This window comes from Python bivittatus, unplaced genomic scaffold (genome assembly GCF_059951505.1).
Source record: "Python bivittatus isolate LINGU-HERP-01145 unplaced genomic scaffold, Pbiv_v1 ctg000580_np1212, whole genome shotgun sequence".
In the NCBI taxonomy this organism is placed as follows: domain Eukaryota; kingdom Metazoa; phylum Chordata; class Lepidosauria; order Squamata; family Pythonidae; genus Python; species Python bivittatus.
Window position 1 is genome coordinate 25,551,649 of NW_028277087.1, and position 23,075 is coordinate 25,574,723.

General features: G+C 34.7%; 2 protein-coding genes across 11 annotated transcripts in view; one reads left to right on the forward strand and one right to left on the reverse strand.

Annotated features, from left to right (window-relative positions):
• XRCC3 (X-ray repair cross complementing 3) overlaps positions 1 to 23,075 on the forward strand; it is a 44,845-nt gene that overhangs the window by 16,634 nt on the left and 5,136 nt on the right. For 2 of the 4 annotated variants that reach the window (XM_007423470.3, XM_025163572.2), the window contains one exon: positions 1,280 to 6,255. The exons of 1 other annotated variant lie outside the window; for it this stretch is intronic. In XM_007423470.3, the coding sequence (XP_007423532.2) occupies positions 1,280 to 1,529 (250 nt within the window). In that variant the 3' untranslated portion in view covers positions 1,530 to 6,255. Of the gene's footprint in view, positions 1 to 1,279; positions 6,256 to 6,300; positions 7,782 to 23,075 lie in introns of those variants that run through there. One more of the 4 variants, XM_025163571.2, reaches the window with a different exon arrangement.
• Positions 8,262 to 23,075, reverse strand: part of KLC1 (kinesin light chain 1) — a 45,276-nt gene continuing 30,462 nt past the window's right edge. For 3 of the 7 annotated variants that reach the window (XM_088149784.1, XM_015887264.3, XM_007423465.4), the window contains 3 exons: positions 20,473 to 20,591; positions 15,267 to 15,333; positions 8,262 to 12,526 (listed from right to left, as the gene is read on the reverse strand). In XM_088149784.1, the coding sequence (XP_088005910.1) occupies positions 12,461 to 12,526; positions 15,267 to 15,333; positions 20,473 to 20,591 (252 nt within the window). In that variant the 3' untranslated portion in view covers positions 8,262 to 12,460. The other 4 variants (XM_088149786.1, XM_088149785.1, XM_088149788.1 and 1 more) reach the window with 3 other exon arrangements.

Below are 23,075 nucleotides of genomic sequence, written 5' to 3' on the forward strand. Positions count from 1 at the left end.
TGTATGAATATACATCCCTAGGACCTAACCAAGTATTTCCAAGTGTTTTACTTGTGAGTGTCATTCTGAAGCTCCCTTTCTATGATTTTTGAGAAATGGAGAACAGGTCTAGTGCTGGAACATTACAGAAGTGCAAATGTTACTATTTTCAAAAAAAAGGAACAAGCAGGAACTAGGCAACTACAGACCAGACATCTTGACTTTCATCCTGGGCAAAACTCTGGAACAGATTATTAAACAGTCAGGTCTGTGAGGCAGCCTGGGATTGTTAATAATAACAAGTCATGCCAGACCAAACCAATCTCCTTTTTTAATAGAGTGAGTTGGCCAGGGATACAGGGTACTTGAAAAAGTATTTGACAGAATCTCCCATGAAATCCTAATAGAGAAAGTGGCAAACTGTGGAGTGACATGTGCTACTATTAGGTGAATACAGAGGGAGACAATGGGCAAGATAAATTTTAATCGGGCAGACTTTTATTTGGGCAATAAAAATCAAATACATGGCTATTGGATGGGGGCAGACTGCACTGTACTGGACAGCTATGCAGATGCAAAAGAATCTGGGTGCCTTGGTGGATCAAAAGCTGAATGTGAGATAACTGCCAATACAAACCTAGATTGCATCAAATGAACAGTGGTGTCAAGAGCAAGAGAATTAATTCTTTATTCTGTGATGGAAGCGGTGAGCGCCCGTTCTCATACTTGCTGTATGTGTGTGATAGTGTGTGTGTGCTGATATTGGGTTCTTCTAATTCTACCTAGAATAATATGTTTTGAGCTGGAATGAGGTAAGGATGTGTTTACTGATTAACGTGCAATGGAACACATTCTACCTTAATAATGTGATTCTGAAGTGTCTAATAGGATGTTATAACATTTGCTAAGAGGGAACGATGTATAAATGTGACATTGGACTGGGGTACTAGTCTTTTAAGAATTCAACTAAAGTGCCTTAGATCAAATCATACCATTAATTCATCTGCCCCAGGATTGTGTAAATTTTGGGCTGGGGGCTGCACTTCTGAAACAACAAAAATATATACTGTATTTAACAGTTGAATTTAAATGCAATAGTTAAATATGAGTAATATTTATTTTCTGTGTATTTAATAAGATTTCCTTTATTGCAAATGCAGTTTGGTAAAAATTGCTTCAGGGTTTCTGCAAGCCTAGCCCAGGAAACCAGTCTGAAAAAAAACAAGCTTACTCTTCCCAGCTCAAACTCTAGTTAATTAATTGTGTAGATAGTTTTGTAATTGCAAGCTTTGTGTTTCAGCTGCCCAGCCAGGACTGTTATTCCAGCACTTGGAATAACTTGGTCTAATCAGCTGTTGATGAGATTGATGGTGTGTCGCACTGTACACCAAGCACAGATTGCTGGAGAGACCTCGTATAGTAGAAGTGAGCTGCGAATGTTAAGAATTATTTTTGCTCCTCATTTGCCCCAGCATCTTTGCTACTATACTGTAAATTTGGAAGGTGTGAAAGGAATAAGGAAAATCAGCCATAATTATGAAGAAATGTAAAGCAGTACATTTTTGCTGCTTTTCAGTATAGAATGGAGCTATCACATTAAAAAGCCTCAATCTGTTCCTGCCATTGTATCATCCTGCTTATCTACCCTGTCTGCTTAGCAACGTTCTCATGTTACTTGGATTGTATTCTTGGTGAAAGAACGGTAGCAAACAATAATTGGAACTCCAGTTTAGACTACAAAAACAGAACAAGAGGTATCACACCAAAACAACAGTTTATAAAAGAATTCCCTTTAGGAGTATAAACAGATATGTAACAACTGACAAAATAATGTTGAACTGAATAATCTTTGAAGCCAGGTAGGCTATCTTTCTTGAAAGGAAATTCTTGGATGTCAGCAATTATATTTAAATGTATTCAACACAGCACTAAGGTGCTGTTATGACAGTGCTCAGGCTGAAGTAATACTAACTTTGGGATCCATTTGAACTTGCTGCAGTCTTTTTAAGGTGGTGGGATGCAGCTTACTAGGGTAGCTAGGGGATTCTTTCCATACTGGATCCAATATTTACCTTTTAGGTGACCAAGCTGTTAATTTTTTTTTTTAAATTGCTGTTTTCCTTTAGCTTATGAAAAATATATTTATATTCTGCCTGTACACTAAATGTGAATTATCAATAACTTCCATTGCAGTCTTTACATAGGGGGGAAAAATAATGTGGTTTTCTAAATTTCTAAAAAAATACACAAGAAGTCCAAAAGATGAAGACCTACTGCATTAAGTCTTCATGTCTCCTATCTCAGGAAAAAAAGATAATAAGACTTAAGCATCCACAGTTAACTATTTATTTAAATGATTTATATGGGTGCCCAACTCAGAAATAGTGACTCTGGGCAGCTTACATATTGTTAAAAGCATAAAAGCAAAACATAAAAAAACTTCACAATACAGATTAACAAAGGCCAAATCCCAACCAGGACCTGAAATATGCCCACCCTGCTGGATCTCATAGGCAATCTGTCCTACTGATTAAGCTTCATGTACTCCCAAATCATTATCAAATATTGGGCCTATACTTAAGTTTGTTATACACCTTCTGTAACATCATATTTTGGGAGATGTTTTGCATAAATGCTGTAATTGATATCTGCAGTTGCCTGAAGAAGCTTCTCAATGCAATTTATGGATGATTAAATAGAGAATATGGACTGTTCCGTCACTTTGTATTTCATATCTAGAAATCTTTACTATATTGTATTTAAACAAAGATTCCCAATTGTCAGTGGAAGTCCTATTCAAATAATATTTAGCCTAGTTGATCCTATTCATTAAAATATATTCCACATCAGAAAGTTTTGATTAGATAGAATATTGTATAGGTTCTAGTAAATTGTGGATTTTGTTAAAATACAGTAGCTTTCTCTGGCCACAATTTATTCAAGGAGAGGAACTCCTGGACTCTTTATTTGTCAGATTAGAGTATTTGCCCTGTCAATAAGTTTAGTAGGATGACTTCTTGCTAAAATAAGAGAGTTCACAAGATCTCTTAATGCAGTGTTTGATGCATCAGTAAAAAAAAAAAAAATACAAGTATACTTAAAATATCTTGCTTTTCCTGTACCTCACATAACTTTGCTGCAACATTATTTTAGAAAATATATTTAAGAATTTATTCTGGCATCACCACATAAACCCAAATCTTACAAGATCTAAAAAAATATAATTGACTTTGAATGCCTCTGCCTTTATAAACGTATTTAATGGATAAAAGCCAAAATTTGATATACAGCTGCAAAATCAAGATCCCCCCCCATCTCCTATTTCACTGCCATGAGTCTTACACAGAACCTTATGAGATTTCTGTTAATGCAGACATAGATCTTGAATTCTAATTAAATTGTTCTGGCCAGAGGGAACCAAAACGTTTGAAAAATATGTGTTCAATTTTTGTTTCCTAGTTTAATTTCCTTTGCAAATAATCCTTTTGGACTTTCTCTTCAGTTCAAGCAGTCTGAATAAAATAATCAGAAGCAGCAGCAACTAGATAATTGTAACTCTACTTTTTTCTTCTTTTTTTCTCCCTAACTTGGAATACTTGGAATATTTAGTGGAGAACTGTAACCAATCACCAAGCGAGATTCTAAATCTGAAGAAAGTTCCTTAACCGTTGACTTATTGTGACATTATTTCCCTTTTAGTCCTTACCCAAGAAGCATCTGTAGAAAATGGTTAGCAAGTCTTCACATTCTGATATTTCTTACTCAGTGGGATATCCTTTGACCAAGGGAAAAATAGCCTAATAAGGCAAATCAGACTGATTGTCCAATAAACAACAGGGCATTTGATCATCTGTAGCGGATTGACTATCTGCTAGTCAATTTAGTTGGGGATTTAAAAAATCACATTTATTTCCCCTAAGCTCTTTTGGTGATTTAGTGCTTAGGCTACCCCAATTACCTACCTAGCTTTCTTTTTGGTAACTTTCAATTTTCTGTTGAATTTTAAAGAAGGTTTAACAAATGTTCTGTGTTTACTATTATGGAGCTTCTGTTTCTCTGAGACACTGGAGCCTGAAAGACCACCCTAGGACATTACTTGTAGACATCCCTTCTTCCTATTCCAGAGACTTTGATCTTTAATATTTTAACTTCAGACAATAAGAAATTTCTGATTCTGCATTGTACTTCTGTTTTGATGTAGGAACCTACATTGTTATAAAAATTAATACTTGCCATTATCACAAGTCCCCAACATGAGAAGGCAAGAAAAAAGTTTAAATAAAGATTCCCAATTATCAGTGGAAGTCCTTAAGAACATAGTAACAAATGCACTTATAAAACAGTGAAGCTTTAAATAAAATACTAACTGCTGAATTATAACATGAATACTATTTTCTTGGGATGCCCCAAGTATATAGAAAAGTAGTTTTCCATGATAAAACTTAATAATTAAATGTAATAAAATCCAACACAGTGTAAACAAAACAGTGACATGAGGATCTGTTATTGCACAGTCCCATAGGCTGACACTTACAAGAGCCTTTTGGTCCCTCCAAGAGGTTTGTGTTTCTAAAAACTGGGCAGGTTTTTATAGCAACATCCAAGGCACAAGATGCAGAATTAATAGAACAGTCAGTCTGGCCCCAGTGAAATTCCACCCCCCAACTTTCCTGGCTAAAGTACTTTCTGTCTCTCTAGGAATACATGAGCATTTCTTCCTTCTAATAAATCTATACACTGTTACTTAAGCTTTTAACAGAGCTTTTGTTAACACCATATAGCAGTTTGGATGTACTTTAAATCATGGTCTAGCAATAAAAATGATTATCAAAAAGCAGTGTAAGTACTAAGATAGAAGACAGTAAAAGCATTTTAATATACTTTGAGAACAGCAGATAAATGTGAGTAAAGCAGCACCAATGGAAGAATCTTAGATTTTCATTTACACTGAATCTTTTTTTAGTTTTAATTATGTCAGAAATGTCTGAGAAATATCTAAATATCAAGACACATAGACAAGATTCCTGTTAGTCTAGTGGGAGTGTTTTGTCTCTACCCAATAAGATGACTGGAAGACTTAAGTGATACAACTTTATTAGATGCCATTTTAAGCATTGCAGAACTCTGATTTTTATTACCACAGAATTTAGATGGCTTTTTTACAAAATCAGGATTAAATAACCAAAGATGAAGATGTTATTTAAGTTTACAATTGCAATCATTCAGCTTTCCTGATATAAACTATGTTCAAATCTTGTTACTTTACCAGGTTATTAAGTGTTGAGTACATGTTTAGAAATTTTCCAAAGAAATAAAATACTTGATTTTGGCTGGATTGTGTTCCTGAAAAGATTAAATTTCATGTCTCATCATATTGTTTTTAAATTTCTACCTTACTTGAAATACCATATTAACCTCAGAGAAAGATGACCTAAAGATAAAATAATCTAAACAGCTCAGATCAAAAAACACACTCATCTCCAATGCAATATCCTTCAGTGTATTTGAAACAATACTACCCTCTTCAAATGTAATATTACATTTTTTTTTTCAGGGAAAATCTTTGTGTTCTGCTGAGAAACATGCAGTGTTACCCAAAATTATACATTTGTAGGAGCAGTTTCTTTCACAAACTCACCAAAAGGTCATTTGAAATGGGGACCAGTACACAATTCTCTTGAAGCACAAATTATTTATTAGGTACCAGAGGGAGCAAAAGCTAAAAGATGTTGGGGATGCAGCCCCCCTGTATAGAATTATGCAAAGCAAAGTAATTGATTGGACATAGCAGCATATCGGGTATAGTGAGATGGAGTCTATGATAATGGGGTGGAACTACAAAGGCAATGGTTTGGGAGAACAAGGAGAAAATATTCTATGAATGCAGTTACTTTCTAAGGAGTTACATGTATGGGCTTATTTTATACTGGCTTTGCTTCCCAGATCCCGTGCTCTCCTTCCCAGCTTTAACAACATTCCTTGGCTTTCTCAATGTTTTAAAGCTGGGCTGACAAGAGTTCATTTTTTACAAGCCCTTGTAAGGTTATAGGTACAGTGACCCTATTTTCTTAGAAGAAATAAAGGACAAACCTGAAAAAAGGGGCAAATCTGAAAGAGGTTCATAAGGATACCAAAAAAAGTTTATAACTTTGCTTTACAAAGGAAAATTCAACAGCAAAACTGAGAAAATAAATAATTAAATTAAATAAACCTAAAGGACAGCTTTCTGAAATAAAGGACTGTCCTTTATCATAAAGGACGTATGGTCACTGTAGTCATAGGGCTGGAAGGTAATTGGGAATTATTTGCTTCTCCTAACAGGTATTGTATTTCTCCTACGCATTCTCTAAGGAAGGAAGGAGCAAGGATGTGAATAATTCAATGTAACGGTACCGCCTCCTTGCTACCTACGCTCAGGCATTCAGACTTTGAAACTGCATCTGGATGAGGAGAGAGATTCTTTCTGGTATATACACGGGGGAAATTCTTTCACCTCCTTTCCTACACAAGAGAAAGGCAGAAGGGACCTGAGGCCAAGCAGAAAGAACAGGGCTTGTGTTTTCCCTTGCAGCCTCAGAATTCACTGACTCTGATCTCCAGCAATATGGAAGGGAAATCCAGGACTGAGACGGAGGAAAAACCTATTTCAAGAAAATGGGTATCTTTGAAAGCATAGGTGAAAAAACATTTAGCTAAAATATTGCTTAAGGTTTTTTAGTTTTACATGTGTGCTCAAATCTAATCTTTTGTCTCTGGTATTTTCTGTGTACAACCTTACTAATTATGGGTTTTATGCAGCTTGGAACTTCTGTACAGCAGAGCTGCCCTTAAATTAGTAGCAGGCAAGCATCTTCTGATTTGCCCAGATACAGTATTTTCCTTTGTTTTTTCTATGTGAGTCTTTTAAGATACAATTAGTGATTTGACCCATCTCTATAGTTCTATCTCCTTCGACACTGAATGTTTTTCCTTGGGAGATCTGAAGGTTTTTTTTTTTTTAAATAAGTTTGATTGTATTTATCACTTATGAGATTGGTGTATATCCCAAAAGGCGGAGGCCAGGATGTGGTGCCACCAGATTTATTTCATCTTTACTCATTTTTTTTCCTTTCAGTTTGCCAGAAAGGCAATATAAATTGTGGGAGGCCTTTATCTCATATGAGTTGGGAAAGAATGCCAGGGGGAGCACCCCCCGGAAGACAGATGGTGGCAGCAGTAACTGCCAAGCTGCTACAGCAAGGCAAGTGACTGAGTTAGGTAACTCTGTAGATCCGGAGGCTTCTGGGAGAGAAGGGTTGAAAGCTCTACTCTTATGCCCAGGAGAATCAGCCATGCTGCTACCGTCTATTTTGTGTGGAATCCCAAACGTTTTGGTGGTTCTGTACTGAGTTTTAGCAGAACGATTCATGATTCCTGTTTTTACCAAAACAAACTCTGGAGGGGTCTTATAGGGTGAGTAGGGAAAGGCTAATGCATTCTACCCCAATTTTCCTCCCCCCCCCCCATCTGTGTATTAAGCCATCCATCAATCTTCCCCTATCTCCTTTTATCTATCATCACCGGTATCCTTGTTTTTTCCTGCTTTCTCCCTCCCCGCCAAATATAACTATTTTGGTCCAGATATGAATCACTTGAAAGTAACCATTCCATGCACAGAACTTTTCCGCACCCTTAATAAAGAGATCACATTTACATAGCTCTGTTTCAATACTTTATTTTTACACTTTGAGAATAACAAGAAAGCTTTACAAATTAAACAAATGGTTCACAACTCTGTAACATATTAAAACAAAACAAAAAAGAAGAGACACCATGCTATGCACTTCTGGAAAAAGTCTGCTTGTTTAGAATAGCCTAAAGCAAATACTCTTGCTCTAATTTAACATCCATTTAAGAATATAAATAGATTAAGGAAATTGTTGTGGTAAGTTGAAAATATACTTTTTCTAGTTTAAAAAAACAACAACTTGTGACTTTTAAAAGAGCCAATAATTTTTCAGTTTTGCAAATAAATTTATCATGCATTATTTCTTCCTGTAAGAATAAAATTCCTAATTAGGACTGTTTTGTTTTAAGGAGTAAATGCAAATTTTTTTAAACAAAATATGGGGAATCAACCCTGAAAGACTGATCTATCCTGTTTCCATTTTAATATTTTCCAGTGTTAAAACTATACTATTTAGAACTACCATTTACGTATTTCCCTCTTTAAACTGCTGCCTTGTTGATTCTTCTCTGACTACGGTATCCTCAAGTGCTCTGAAGTGAGTTTTGAAAGAGTATGTGAATTACTCCATTTCAGCAGTTTAGCTGGATATCCTGCCATTACACAATAGCCCCATCAGTGCTGCCATAACATAAAGTGCAGAGAGGAAACGCCGTTAGCTACATCCAGTTTTGGTCATACATACAGAGCACAAAAACTATTCCGTTTACTATGTGGGGCACTGCATGCTGGTAATTACACGCAGACTAGAATTAATGTGCTTTTAGTAGTAAACGAGTTCTCCGGTTTAATTTGAGCATATACAATAAAGAAATAAAATTCCATATTTTTAAAAGGCAGTATTTGTAACTTCAGTAAAATATAAACATGTTTTGGTAAAATATTTTTTCAATGAGTTTATGTTACAAGTATGTATTTTGTACTTGAGCACAAAATAGTAGTTTTCAGTGGGGAAACTGACCTTGTTAACAAATCAGGATATTTCAACATTGTAAACAAATTCAGTAAAACACTACACAATCTGTTTTCAGAAATACGTATAATAAAATACTTCATTTTCCATAGTCAGTGGAATTACTAGTTTTAAAACAAAACATCTTTAATCCAGCTTATTTCCATTTAACATGTTGTTAAATCTAAAAAGAATCCCTGCTCTCAAAGAGGGGTATTTGTAGTAAACATTGTCTGAATCGTTTTGCATTAAGCTTTTTCTTGAAACCAGACGGTACTAATTCCAACTTTTCACACGTACTGTACATGAATAACTACTGCATCAAGGCAAGTGTTCTATATAGAACTATCTCCATGTTCCTTTCAAAGAGTTATATCAGGGCTAACTGTATTCTTGGTCATCCTAAATGGGTATAGGAACATCTACTAAAGATGTAACTTAAATACATTATATTTAATTTTGTGACTTTATTATAAAATAAATAAAATTGTGACTTGGGTACTAGTTAACAGTATTGTCCAAGAAATTACATAATGTGATGAGCAATTTAGATTATCACCACCACTTGTACTGTTCTAAAATTGGAGAAAAATCTAAAATTAGAGAAAAAATCTAACTGAATAATGCTGTAGCCAAGACACTTAATGTGCAGAGGTCAGGCAGATTAATATTGCAACTTAGCCTACAATTCATTGCTGTTTTATTCAGAACCCCTCACAGAGTTGTGAGAAATGGCAATCTTCCTAACAGGCATAATCCATGATTGCTGCTCATACTGCTTTCCCTTCGTTTCACTTGGACCCTCAAAACTTATTCTTTCAGATTGCAGTGAGAAGGTCTAAAGGGGACTTCAGTGACAGATGTGGACCTAGTTGGATGGCCCCATTGTTTCCACAAATACATTTCTAAGATAGGATTAAATGATTTATTATGAAGAAGCCTACTTGGTAGGGAAGTAATCATGCTTTAGAGATTATACAAAACAACACAAATTGTTGCTTAAGCTACTTTTGGATGGGAAAAAAAACTTTATAATGGAAGGTTTTGCTGATGAAGAATCAGTTCTTCAAACAGGTACAATAGTTGCACAAATAAAAATTATTTCTGCACCCAACACAGGATTCTAATGAAATGAATGGTATGTCTGATAGATATGTTACTTATTTTTCAACAATAGTCACTTAAATTAGTGAAAGGCTGAACTACTTGTATCATGAGCTGGAAATGTATGGTTATTGTTTCTATATCATTGCTGAAGATAGAATATATATATCCAAGATACACTCAATGGTATATCAGTAGAGTGATAACTTACCATGGCTGCCCATCCCACAACATGGCCAGCCAAAGGTTTTGTGTATATCCACTTACCTAATTATATGTACTGAGTAAATTGCTTCGAAGAAAGATATCAGATAAATTCATTTCCTATTCACTGATAGATGCATAAGCAAGGCAGGACAGTCCTGTGACTAAGAACCAAGTTAGCACAGTCCTATAGATTATTCACAAAGATGCTTTTTCTCATGTGAAAATGTTAGTATTTTAGGTCATTGGCTTATTCATAATATATAATACATCTAGATTGTTTTTCAAAAGTAGATTTCCCCTGCAATTTTCAGAATTTTGAGTCTACATGACCTTCAGGGATTCTGAAATTCCAGTTTCATTTCATCTGGAGGACATAAGGTAAAAGCAATCCTGCTGGACAGGTCAAGATTTTAGTCCCACCAAATTGAGAGAGGGCTGTTGTGGTTCATGCATCTAAGTATACAACTATACTTTTGCTGTAAGATCAAAACAAGATGGCATTAAAGGGCTGCCCGCCTCAACTTTTTGGCAGCACATATTTTCAACTTACTCTTAATTTGCCTGATGCATAGCAAGAGAGATAATTTTATAACAATTTAAAGCTAAAATGTGAATATTTGAAAACATGGTATTTAACACAAGGGACGATGCAATTCACAACCATGTTAACCAAACAGAAGCCAGCTTTATTTTCTCCTCAAAAATGGGGAAGGTGTTTAAAAAATAAGGGAGACTAGTATCATTTTAATAACCTAACCATTTCACTTCAAAGAGCTTTAGATCTTAGTTTCAAAAATGTATTGAATAATGCATATGTATATGCCATTTTGAGTAACAGCCTGAAACTGTATTAGAATATATGCCAATGTAATATTATCTAGGTATTATCTTCAGTGTACCTATACCTATCTCTACAGGGCTTCTTTCTCCCATGGTATAGTAAAACCTAAAGAAACACAGGAAAGTACAGTACAAGGAAGCATCTGTAGCCTTCGCAGACAGGAATGCCAAATACAGCAACTTAAGAATGGAGTGTCACTGTACCTTAGTTCAGCTTTTTGGTTTCTTTCTACTTGCCTTCCAAAGCCTGTTCAGAATTTTAGAGTTTAACTAAGATGGTTAAGAACAATGTAACCAACTCTATTATGAACTTGCAAGTATAATTCTCTCAGATTTACAAATGGTATGGAATATTCTCACAAAATATCTACATAGTTAGCAGCACTGACCAGGTCCCAGAACACTGCTAGGTAAGTTGTCATTGAAAGAGTGAGCTGATGTACCTTGATCACAAATCTTGTTACATATACTTTTCATAAAACTAGAATATCTTCCTTTTAATGCTTTTAACCTCTGGAGTCTACATTAATAACATTGATTGTAATGCTTGGTTATTCCTACTGGCCAGAGATTTAATTTTCTTGGTGTATAGTCACGACTTGCACACACTTCTACTTCCTGGTTGCAAATAATAGTATTGCAAAATGGAAACAGATAAACATGTTTCATTAAATTACTGACTGCAAAACCAAATGCTGAAAACACTTACCCTTCCTTATCTAGTCCCCTGAGGAAAAAAAAGTTTATCACCCAAAAGAGTAATAAACCAATGGAAGATTGAAACAAGTTGCCACTGATAGGCTTTTTTTGCCCTGACAAATTTCTCACGGGGCCCTCTTGCAAGCAACTACTTCACAGTAGTTATTTTTTCCCTTTCTCACTTCAAACTGAAACAGAAGTAAAATTCAATAGGCAGGAAGTAATCATAATTCTGGACTAAGAAAAAAAGGAGTGTTCGGTGAGAGTGAAGTGGACAGACTGAAAAATCTGACTGGCTTTTAGCCAATTCTGCTTTCCTCTCCCAGCTTAAGGTAGATTGCACTGCTTCCATTAATTTTGACTGAAGAAAGCCACAAGTAATTGGCTACTAAGTGCCATTTTCCAGAGGTCAAAGCTATTCCATCCCAATTAATCAGCATCTTGCCTTCCTGATTTAAAACCTGAAGCCCAATACTAATGAGATAAGCTACATGCCAATTTTGGTAACTATACAATGTGTACACTGTCCTCGTTCCATACAATGATGAACTTAATGCAAATCTCATTCTACCAAATGCATACATAGTTAATAATGGATGTTCCTGTAACAGTTTTAAAAGAGCACACTTTTGCATTCCTTTATATTTCAGTTCCTTTTCTACTTTGTGGGATATTTTCCTCTGCTTATGGATACTGCTATACAGCTATCTGTAACACAACTCCGTATTGCTAGTAACAACGCAACAAACTCAGCCCGCTTCACAAAGAAGCTAGTTGCTGACTCTAGGATTCTTTAAAATGCCACTTATTTTAAGAGACCCTAAAAATAGTCCATTCTGTTATGTCTTTAACCTAGAAAGTGCTAGAATGATCATAATGGGGCCTCAAAACCTGCGAATCTCGGTGCTTCATGATTCATACAGACATTTTTAGCTAGCATCTGTTCCAGAACCTCAGTGGGCCAAATCAGTGTGACTGGCACTCATAGCTCTTGAATCTGTCAGACAATTAGTTCGTCCCTGCATAGGAAAGAGAACAGAAAGAGTTTATATACAGTTCCAAATAGCGCAGTCAGTCATTTAAAAATACAAGCTCTGAATAAACAAAAAATGCATGGTAATCCAAAACGAAAAACAGACTGGTACTGTTTACCTAGAATTTAATTGAATTTCAAGATTGTTCAGCACACTTTTATGAACTAAACAGGCTATATTCCAACTTGCAACAGGAACATTTCTTAGCAGTTTTATCAGTGCCTGATCCAGATCTTCAAAGAGAAACCCAAAAGGCTCCTAGTTAAAGTACCTCTTCTTCTACCACAAGCATAAGACTGGAAGCATTTGTTTCTGTTCATAAACTATGGTTATCTTAAGAACATGTGTTTGGACAAATCAAAATATTCTTTATTAGACAAAGTAACAAACCATACTACCAAATTTCCTATCATGCTTGTCCTAGGAGGCGAGCAATTAAAAAAAAAAATGTTTCTAAAGTAGCACATGAGCATGAAAGATCTTTAAAACTGGTTTTTCAGGAACTGAGATATTTTGGAAGGAGATTTAAAAAATCCTAAATTCTATGGCTTGTATCATAGCATTGACTGATCATGTGTTCTGCCACAGGAGACTGAACTTATGAAAATGTAGCAACTTCAGCAATACAAGAAAAAGCACAATGTTGCATCCTGAAAATGCTAAGAGCTATGGTTATTTGTAATCTAAGACGCACAGCACACATCATATATTTATATTCCAAAAACAGAACCATTTTACATTTTTCCAAATACATCTGTAGGAAGATACTCATGCCTGCCACAATCAGGCTTCTCCGCTGATTCAGGGCAAAAGGAGGAGTCCCTATCATGCTATTTTGTGGCCACAATACTAATTAAGTATTTAGTCCTTCAACCTTACTGTTAAGACAAATGTCTCACAACCTAAAGAGTTTATCCCTCCTACTATTCTATTTTTATTAACCCTAGATTACTCTGTTCCATGAGATGTTGGCTGCATTTATAAATAGTTCAGTTTTTAAAATGGTAAAGCTCTTAATCGCTTTGTGTATTTTATTTTGGGCTTTATACAAATGCAATAATATTTCAGACAACTGGAAATACCTGTGCATCAGTTTTTACTCTCCTGATGTAACACATTAGTATTGAAACATTTGTTACATTGCCACATGAGTTAGTTGCAATTATATGTTAGTTAACAGCCACAATATAACACTGGTCATTTAAATAAAACTACTAAATCAAGCACGGCAAATATTAAGACATGTGAAGAAGAGTTTTCATGCAGATATTATTAAAACGTGACTCGAGTTAATATTTTGAGACCTCATTTTTTTCTCATGGAGGACTCTAACCCTACCCAATGTTTTTCATTAGCAAGTACTATGTAGTAACTGAACTCTTAAAAACAATCTTTATAAAAGCATTGCCTGGATGGTGAAAAGACTTTTGCCAGTGCAAATCTTCCTGTAATCACTCAAGGGCATAGTTTGCATTTATTTTTATCTATAGTCCCTTGTGACAGATTAAATGTTGCTCTGGAGGGTAATCCAAGCTACGGGAGTAGCCTCTGACTTTTAGCAAGAGCCAGCGAATAAGAAAGGCCACACCATCCATTAATTTCCTTCTAGCCTAACTCTCCAATTTACATAACCGAGAAACTGTTGCTGATTGATATTTAAGTGCATCAGTATACTGGATGCTGTTCTGATATATTTTAACCTTAACAGTGTGACAGAATATAGATACACTAAACTCCAATAGCCACTTAAAATGCCTGGCCAGTGAAGACAACCTTGCAAACTTCAGAACGATGTTGAAATAAAGCAGCCAAGAACAAGTATGTCTACCTTTCCTTGATAATCAAAGCTGAAGACAAGGATGGTCCTGGAAAGGCATTTTGATGATTTTGAAAAACTGCAATACAGTATAAAAGGAGTAACGGTGGTCTTCCTGGCAAGCAGGACTTGAGCATTCAAGAGTTTATGGGTCTTTCCTAATGCCTTTAATATACTACAAGCCATTACAGAATAACACTGTTATGATGCATACACAAGACAGTAAAGATAATACAATGTGTGCTACCTGAAACTATTTATAAATAGCATATAGGCACTTTTCACAATTCTATCAGCCTCTGCTTCCCTATTATGGGAACATGCAGAGAACATTAAGCTAATAAAGACAGTATAAGTAGTGTTTGGTTCACATATAGCTAATTGTCCTCATCATAAGGTTTCCAGATAACTTCATTCATACGTTTATGACTTACTTTCGTCAGCACAAAAAAGGAAACACATGGACAGATTCAAAAATACAAATCCGCAATTCAAGGAGACATGTTCAATCATACAATACCTGATTGTAGTCTGAACTGTATGGTTTTGCCACCCCATCTGCTATCTGTATGAAAAACTGACTGATTCCATTGACTACACTGGAATTTCAGCCCCAGCATATTCAGAGAACAGGAAGAACAATGAATTAGCAGCAGTCACTAGTATATGTAACGGCCAAACTGCAAATGTTGGTGGCCACTTTAAATAAAATTGTAGGGCCTACATACTAGAAGCTCTGAAATAGATCATTTCAGTGTTATGGCATACAATTAGGAACAAAACACTATCAAGCTTTGTTCCATGTCTGAGTTTGGGTTCAGTTATACCCAAATTCACCATTTTACCTACAGCTATTTTAAGCCTTGCCAGTACCAACTACTTGCATAAGAAGATTATAGGGCTTCTTACTTGAAAATGATCTTCAGTTGCTTTGCCACCCACGTTAAGAATATTCATTGAACTGGCACGCTTCATGCTGGACAGTGAACATGCAAGGATAAACCAATCAGAAGAGGTGAAAATGGAGAGCTCTGAATATACAGACAAACACATATATAACAAGAAAATAACTCCTACACTAATAACACTATTATGGCTGAATGTTTTAAAAGAAATACAATTTAGTATACACACATTTTCCTATATTTGTCATAAAACATCACAATATTTAAGATTTTAAGTACCATTTGATTAACAATTAAATTCTCTTAACTGGACAATTCCACCCTACAGTCAAATTGTATCATTATTTAAAAAGTGGATCTAATACCATCCACATTTTTTAAAAAATCCTTTAATTAATTATGTGCCATTGAGTCAGGGTTCATTGGTGGTAACTGCATGGACAAATGATTGCCCAGCTTGACCTGTCCCTTAATAGTCTATTTAAATTATTGGTTTTTAGAGATTCCATTTTCTGTTATCTGGATTGCAGATTGTAGAATGTAATACATACCAGGCATTGCCAAATTCTGCCCCAATAGTCTAATATTAGCCAACTGAAGTCCCCAATCTTCAGAGAATATTAACAGTAACAAATGTTACTGTATTAACCAATGAAATCAACTCTTAATCCCTAGAGGATGTTATTAGTTATTAACATTTTTAGCTGTAACATTGCGTTATATAAGCATGTAGAGGTTCCATGGTAGTTTTCCAAGACTTATTGAACAATTATCCAACGCTGAACTACAGCTATAATAATTTAGGGGGCTTCTAAAATCTAGGAGGGTTTACCTTAAGATTTATAACCATGTAGTGTAATACGTAAATTACTATTTTTCTATACTCTTGGTTTGTCCAGTGCAGCAAACATTTGCACTGACCTTAAATGAAGCAAATGTAGGCAGCATTAGGCATATGCCATTTAGGATTCTTGTCAGTGTTTACGGTCTAGAACAGTAAAGTCAGGTGACTAAACTCAGATGTTTGGGATGAAAAACATGAGGTAGCTGGCTGTCACTACCCAGTCAGTTTTTGTACTTAGTCATTTGATAAGTTGTAAGATAAGTGATTTTATTGGGAAATTTATGTTGCAGCAGCATTTTTCCTGAACTGGCAAGGCAAGAGTGTGGCGGTTGAAATTACCTGGCCTTACAGATTTGTGGTGAAAATAAAGCAAGTATTATCAAGGGTATATCAGGAGACAGGCACATCATATCTTTTGGCACAGGTTAGCCAAAAGACAACCCCAAGAACACACCTATATATTCTGCTCACCTATGCATTCCTAATGATAAGTAGCACCATTAATATAACAAGCCTTGGAAATTCAAGCAAATTATTATAAATTAAGGTGTATAACCTTGATGCATTACACTGTATTAGTGCCTGTATACTTCTATTTTAACAATATATTTCAGAGCCTCCGAGAACTTTAATGCATGCATATTAAAATACAGCACAAGTGTTATCAACGTAAAGTAATGAGTCATGCAATATTTACATTTTATTTATATAAATAAATTGTAAAGCACAAATTGTTAATCTAAACACAGCACAAATATGAACACAAACACAATTTTTACATGAAAAGTATCCAAAGATGACATTGAAATGTTAAATAATCAATTTTTTGTCATCATACCCAGGGTTTTCTCTTATTTAAATGTAATTGTTTTGGAATACAAGTAGTAATATATGACCAATACAAATATGGAAAATCTTTGACAAGAAAAAATCCAATTTCTGCATGTTTCAAAATTTCCTTCTGCATTAAAATCTGCAACTAGGTCATGATACTATTATTCTTGCAGCACCATTCCTTTGAGTACAAATCAATAAGGTACAGAAAAATTCCTGAGGATTTTAGCTAATATCAGCACTAGATAGCCCACTAAAGAGAGACTGGTGTAAAGCATGAAAGTGTAAGGGATGAAATTGGTAGGGGGAAATTAGCATCAAGAGGCCCACCAGTTATTCATAAAGGTGGGAGGAAGAAGCCTAGAATGTAAACTATGGCTATGGAGTACAGATATATACAATCTCTGACTACCTTGCAGTGCAGTGGGCAATCAACAGTTTAAGGCTTCATTCTTGTCTGTAATAAAAAATCAACTCTAGTCAAGTCACATCTGGGCATGTTCTGCCTAGTGTAGGAAAAAACTGAATAAAGGGTTAAGTGTCTGAAAACCTAGGATTTACTGCTGAGTGCTAACTTGATTTTCTTAAGCATGTTCAGTAAAACATTGGCCCAAAATTCTAAGTTGGGGATGAGTAGGGGTGTAGGTTGTTCTACAAAAAACAAACTAAATAAATCCAACCCTAAAAATTGACACTGTGGCCCAATGTTTTACTGAACACACATAAACACCATTATGTACAGATGTCACTTCAAATGAGATACTAGCTAGAGGTTAAACTGCATAACAGTTTGTATTAAATAAAAGTAGGTAGGAATCTTGTTATTCCTCAATTTAGGTGAATTTCCACTTGCAGCAGCATCCAAAGTGTCATACATCTTGAATCTATGGATTATGTTTCACAAACAGCAGATTCCAAGAGAGTAAGCCTCTTAAGACAGGTTGTCAAAAGCAGTTTGTGATACTGCTCAGAGATCTGCTATTCTGAATCTAAAAATCTCCATGGCCATTCACATAAATAACGTTTAAAGTTGTTCCTTGAATCTTAGCAAAATAATCATATTCAAGAAAATGTAGCAGCTTCAGCCTGCAGGAACATGAAGGTAATATGGGAGAGGAGCTACACAATTATCTACAGTGTAGATAATTCTTTAGTGCAACATAAATACATGATAATTTGAATATCAGAATTTTAAATATTTGTAAAGTTAATTAATGTAGAATGTGAGACTTCAAGTTTCACACTGAATAATAAACAAAGTAGCTATCCAAGATTTTTTTTTCCTGAATGCAAAGACACCCTTGAATGACGCTCATCTCCTGGTTATTACATGGACATATGCATGCGGGGCGGGGGGAGGCACAGTACGGAAATTATTTGGCGCTTTCTTATTTTAACAATTTCTTGGTATTTTAACAAGTTCTTCATATGACTTCTTCTCCTGGAATTTCCTGATAATCTCCCACCCAAAGACAAGCCAGGTCTGGCCATTCTTAACTTTTCTGAGGTCAGCTAAGTTTGGTTGAGTGCTGCCACCTGCTGTGATTGACTAAATTAGGAGATATTAGAAGGTTGGAAGTCTACTTGCATAAAACCAGATACAACCCTTCAGTTCTGAAAAATAAAAAACAGTGGTTCAAAAAGGAAAAACAGCTTTTGTAGGTTTTGTTTAAAAAAGAGGAAAACACTGCAATTGTCCTGAAGGCATTATATAACCAAAAAAGGAGAAATGTTAAAATAAATGAGACTGGGAAAATACTGCAGCTTGGATTAGAATAAAAAATAAAATACGCAATAATAATAGTAATTATGAATTTAGGAGGACACTAGTTCAATTGTGAGAAATTAAAAAATAGTTGGTAAACTTTCCCTTTATTTCCTCAAAATGTAGATAATTCTCTTTTAAAACTGAGTACGGAACTATATAAAGCTAATACACAAATCTTCATTTATTTCCCCCCCACACTCAATACTATTCAAGAACTGATATACTTTCCACATCTATAGATTTATCAGAAAAGATAAAGGATCTTAAATTAGGGGTTCTATTTATGCATATCAGTCCTATAAAATGATTTGGATAAGTAGAGATAGTAAATCTCAATGAAAATAAGGGCACTTAAATAATCCTATAATTATTAAGTAACAGTATTATTTAATACTGCTATTTAACAATACTGTATAGAATGTATCTTTTCAGAACAAATTGGGTTGCTCTTTGGGAAGCAATGAAAGTAGTTAAGTATTTTTTTTTATTTGTAAACCAACCTTTCTTTAAAAGAGATGAAAGCATAAGCTAACACAAATTTTAAAGCAATATAAAACACCTTAAAAATGTATAGAAATATTTAAGTTGTTTTTAAGAAACCTTTTACTCAAAGACAAACAAAAGCTGTTTTTAGAAAGAAAAAATACACCTAAAAGAAACAAAAAACACATTTAAATGTATTTTAAGGGAAGAAGTAAGGTGGCTTTGGAAATACTTAGATATTGTTTATTGACTGAAAGTCTAGAAATTCAAAGTAAAATTATCCAAAGAAAAGTTTAATCAACTTATCAAAAATCTAAATACTAAAATGTTCCAAACTAGAGAGGAAAGTGACAGAAATGGAAAATACTATGGGATGAAGGCCACAATGATTATTAGCAAAGCCAAAGGATAATCACAGGCAGAGCCAACTAGGTCTAAGTATAGCAAAAAAAAAGAATCACATCTGATCTAGATTCTTTCCTTGATAAAAGAAAAGCTCTGCTTTCCTTTATTGATGTTACCTATTTTTTTGAAGGGCCATAGGTAGAAATAAAAACTGGTTTTAATATTTCCAAAAAGGAATGTGCCATTAGGGAGAATGAGCAGAGATTTCAAAAGAAGCCCTGATGGTATTGGTACCAAGCATATCTTTTATGCATCACAAGGACTGGATAAAGAATTACAGTCCATTTTAATATAACAATAGTTTATTCACAGGAATTCTAGACAGAGCAGGTAAAATGGCTTTTATTAATATGTGAGAATTAATAAAAATGTTACATGTTTACACATTTAATGAAAAAATGTAAACAAGTACCCAGTTAAATAGATCTGTACAGTTTCAGTAACCTAGTATGATTATATATTATATATACATGTTTCAACTGTTTTCATATACCAATTAAACCTTAATGCATTTTTCAGAATAAATTAATAGGCTCATATTTTGTTATTAAAGGGAACCTGCTGAAATTCCAGCCAAGTGCATTAGTCATTCTATGTGGGAGGACAGAATAGTCAATTCTTGAACTAGTCATTTATATAATATCAAAATTTTTACAAAGCCATAATACTGTTTACAATCAAATTAAGAGCAAAGATAAGCTTTTCACGGCTGTTTAAGACCAACTTTCAACAACATCCTCTGTACTGCATTTTTGTGAGAACTGCTTCTGGATTAAACTCTTTTGTATTCACGTAGCAGATAAAACCATTACATAGCAAGATAGGCTTAGGCATAACTTAATTCCCGTGTGTTGCAACACATCTAGAAATAATTACCCAGGACTTTCTCGTGAACTTCCTCCCTTCAGTTTTCTAACCAGCTTCTCACTGCTGCGTCTAATTGAAGCACGAAGTTTGCTAAAGGAACCACTGCGTTTTAATGATCCAGTGCCATCCTGAAAAAAATGAGCACATTTAAAACCACAAAATAATTCATCCTTTGTCAGAGTTGAGCAATCACAACTAAACACCAATTGGTTATGTTCTGTAGTTATTAAAGTTAGAAGCAAATATCTCAATTTCAAACACAATTTAACAAAAAATCACTACTTATTCTCCTTAGCAGATAGACTGGATAATCTCTAAGATCACTTCCAACCCTTACATTCTGTGATTCCATGATAATGGCTTTGAGATGAACAGACTAAAAATAAGCACACAGAGTATTATCTACTAAGATTGCATCACATTAAACAGTTCACCCTGATGACAAATTAACCAAGAAGTACAATTTTCGTACATTTCAATGAAACTAAAGTTTTGGTGGATGGTTTTAATAAGAAAAAATGATTTCATTATCTAAATACTTAACTGCTCATTTCCACTGAAATTAAACAAATGTGTATCAAAACAGTATGGGTAAATGCAGTTCCTTGCAGAATATTCAACATTTCTATTAGCAGCATAGGCGCCTACCCCACCACTTCAGTCCATGCAAACCATGATGCAGTAATAATACAATAAAGGCCCACCATCAAGCAGCAGCATTATAGTAACAGCTGAGTGAGCAAGATTTTATTGAGGCTCAATCTCATTTGGCTCATACGTAGCAAGCATGTATTAAGAACAGAAGCATATGATAGCACAAAACATTTTAAGTTCTTGCACTTGAACCTTAACAGTATTCTATAAAGTTAAGATGCAAGTCCATAATTTTACATCAGTATATTTGGTAATATTTTAGTTCCATTTTCCAGAACACAAATTTACATAGTGAAATATTTGTTAACTTTATTCTCTAAGTAACTTATTTATGCTTTATTTCAAGTTACTAATGCCTTGCTGTTTTGGAAAACAAATTCTTTCATACGGAAAAGGTCAGAAAGTACTACGCAGAAGACAGAGACAGACATCAGTTGGACTGAGTTTATTAGACAAATACACAAAGTCACCCATCACCAAGATTAGTAGGGAAAAGCGTAACTGCATTTTCACATGAATACTAAACAGCACTGCTACTTTTGAATAAGCATAAATCAAGACATCCATATTGATGTTAAACCCTGTTATAAGTCTGTAAATACAATGTAAGCATGTGCCTTACTTTTTGGTTTTTTTTTTAACTATTTACTCTGTCAAAGTAACCTTCATGCCGTTTTAATATCTTGTATAATACTTTAAACTATCTTTACTATCTTTTGTAGTGAAACATCTACTTATGAATTTCATTCTTAGCTTTGTTAACTCATCTGTTACACAGCAAATGGTTATTAAGACTACATTCTGTAAGACTACATATCTGGCAAAGCTACACATATACAAGAGAAAGAGGATCCCATCCCAAATGAAAGAGACACCAGCACTGAAGAAGTGGTCATTTTTACAGGAAGTATAGCTGTGACAAAGATCTTAAGGGATTGCTAAATACACAGCAGTCAGTAGTGGAGAGAAGTTAGAGCTTGAAGATGGTGCACGCCCGTCATGCAGGAGACAGTATTAGAGTCAGAAAAGGCATCTAGGCCTGTCGGACAGAAACGGAGAGAGAAAAAGCTGGATGAAACTGTTGCGGAAGAAGTTCAACAGTTTTCAGTTTCAAGCTTGTTAATACTTATTAACAGTATTTCTAGGTCACATAATTATGTGAATTGCTGTGTATAAATACTTAGCAGACAGGAAAAAAATCTAATATTTTTTAAAATTAAAAGCATTTAGGCAGGCCTTTGTCTCTCTCTCTCTCTTTCACAGCTCTTACTATTCACATGCTGAAAAAGTCAGAATCTTTTTTTAACCATCCTGTGCATAATAAATATAGCTGAGAACATACAAACAGCTATATTTTACAACCTATGAGTTTCCATTAAAAAAAAAGCATATAAGCCAAAATCAAAAGGGACAAAAAACTCAAAAAACAAAAAACAGAACAAGGCAGACCAATTTAACCTTTAGTTACTATGAACAATACCAATGGGAGTAAATGTGCTCATAATAATGCACCAATATTCCAAAGCTATGAACAGATGCAGACTGCCTGGCTTTCACAAAAGAGGCAAGCCTCCAGACCTTCACATAAAAAAAGTAGAAGAAATGGGCAAGAGTTTTGCAACCATAAATTGTCTAAATAAAAGTACAGTATAAGATTTCAAAGTGAGATACCTGTTGGAATTCTTGTGTTGTAGCCTCAACCTTTCTTTGAATAAATACTATTTATCAATAGTTATTCCTTCATTTTTGTTCCTTCAATTAACAGTTTTCCACCTACATTGCAAGGAGGGAAGTGTGACAGTACTAAATTTGCACCAACCTCATATTTATTAGTGAGATCTAATGAGACTGACCAGGCCTCTTCTCAAACATCTAATGAAAAGTTGGACAAATTTCAGGCCTGACAGATCTGTTCTGTTGTTTCATTAAAGCACCAGGTACCTTATAATTGAGGCTTA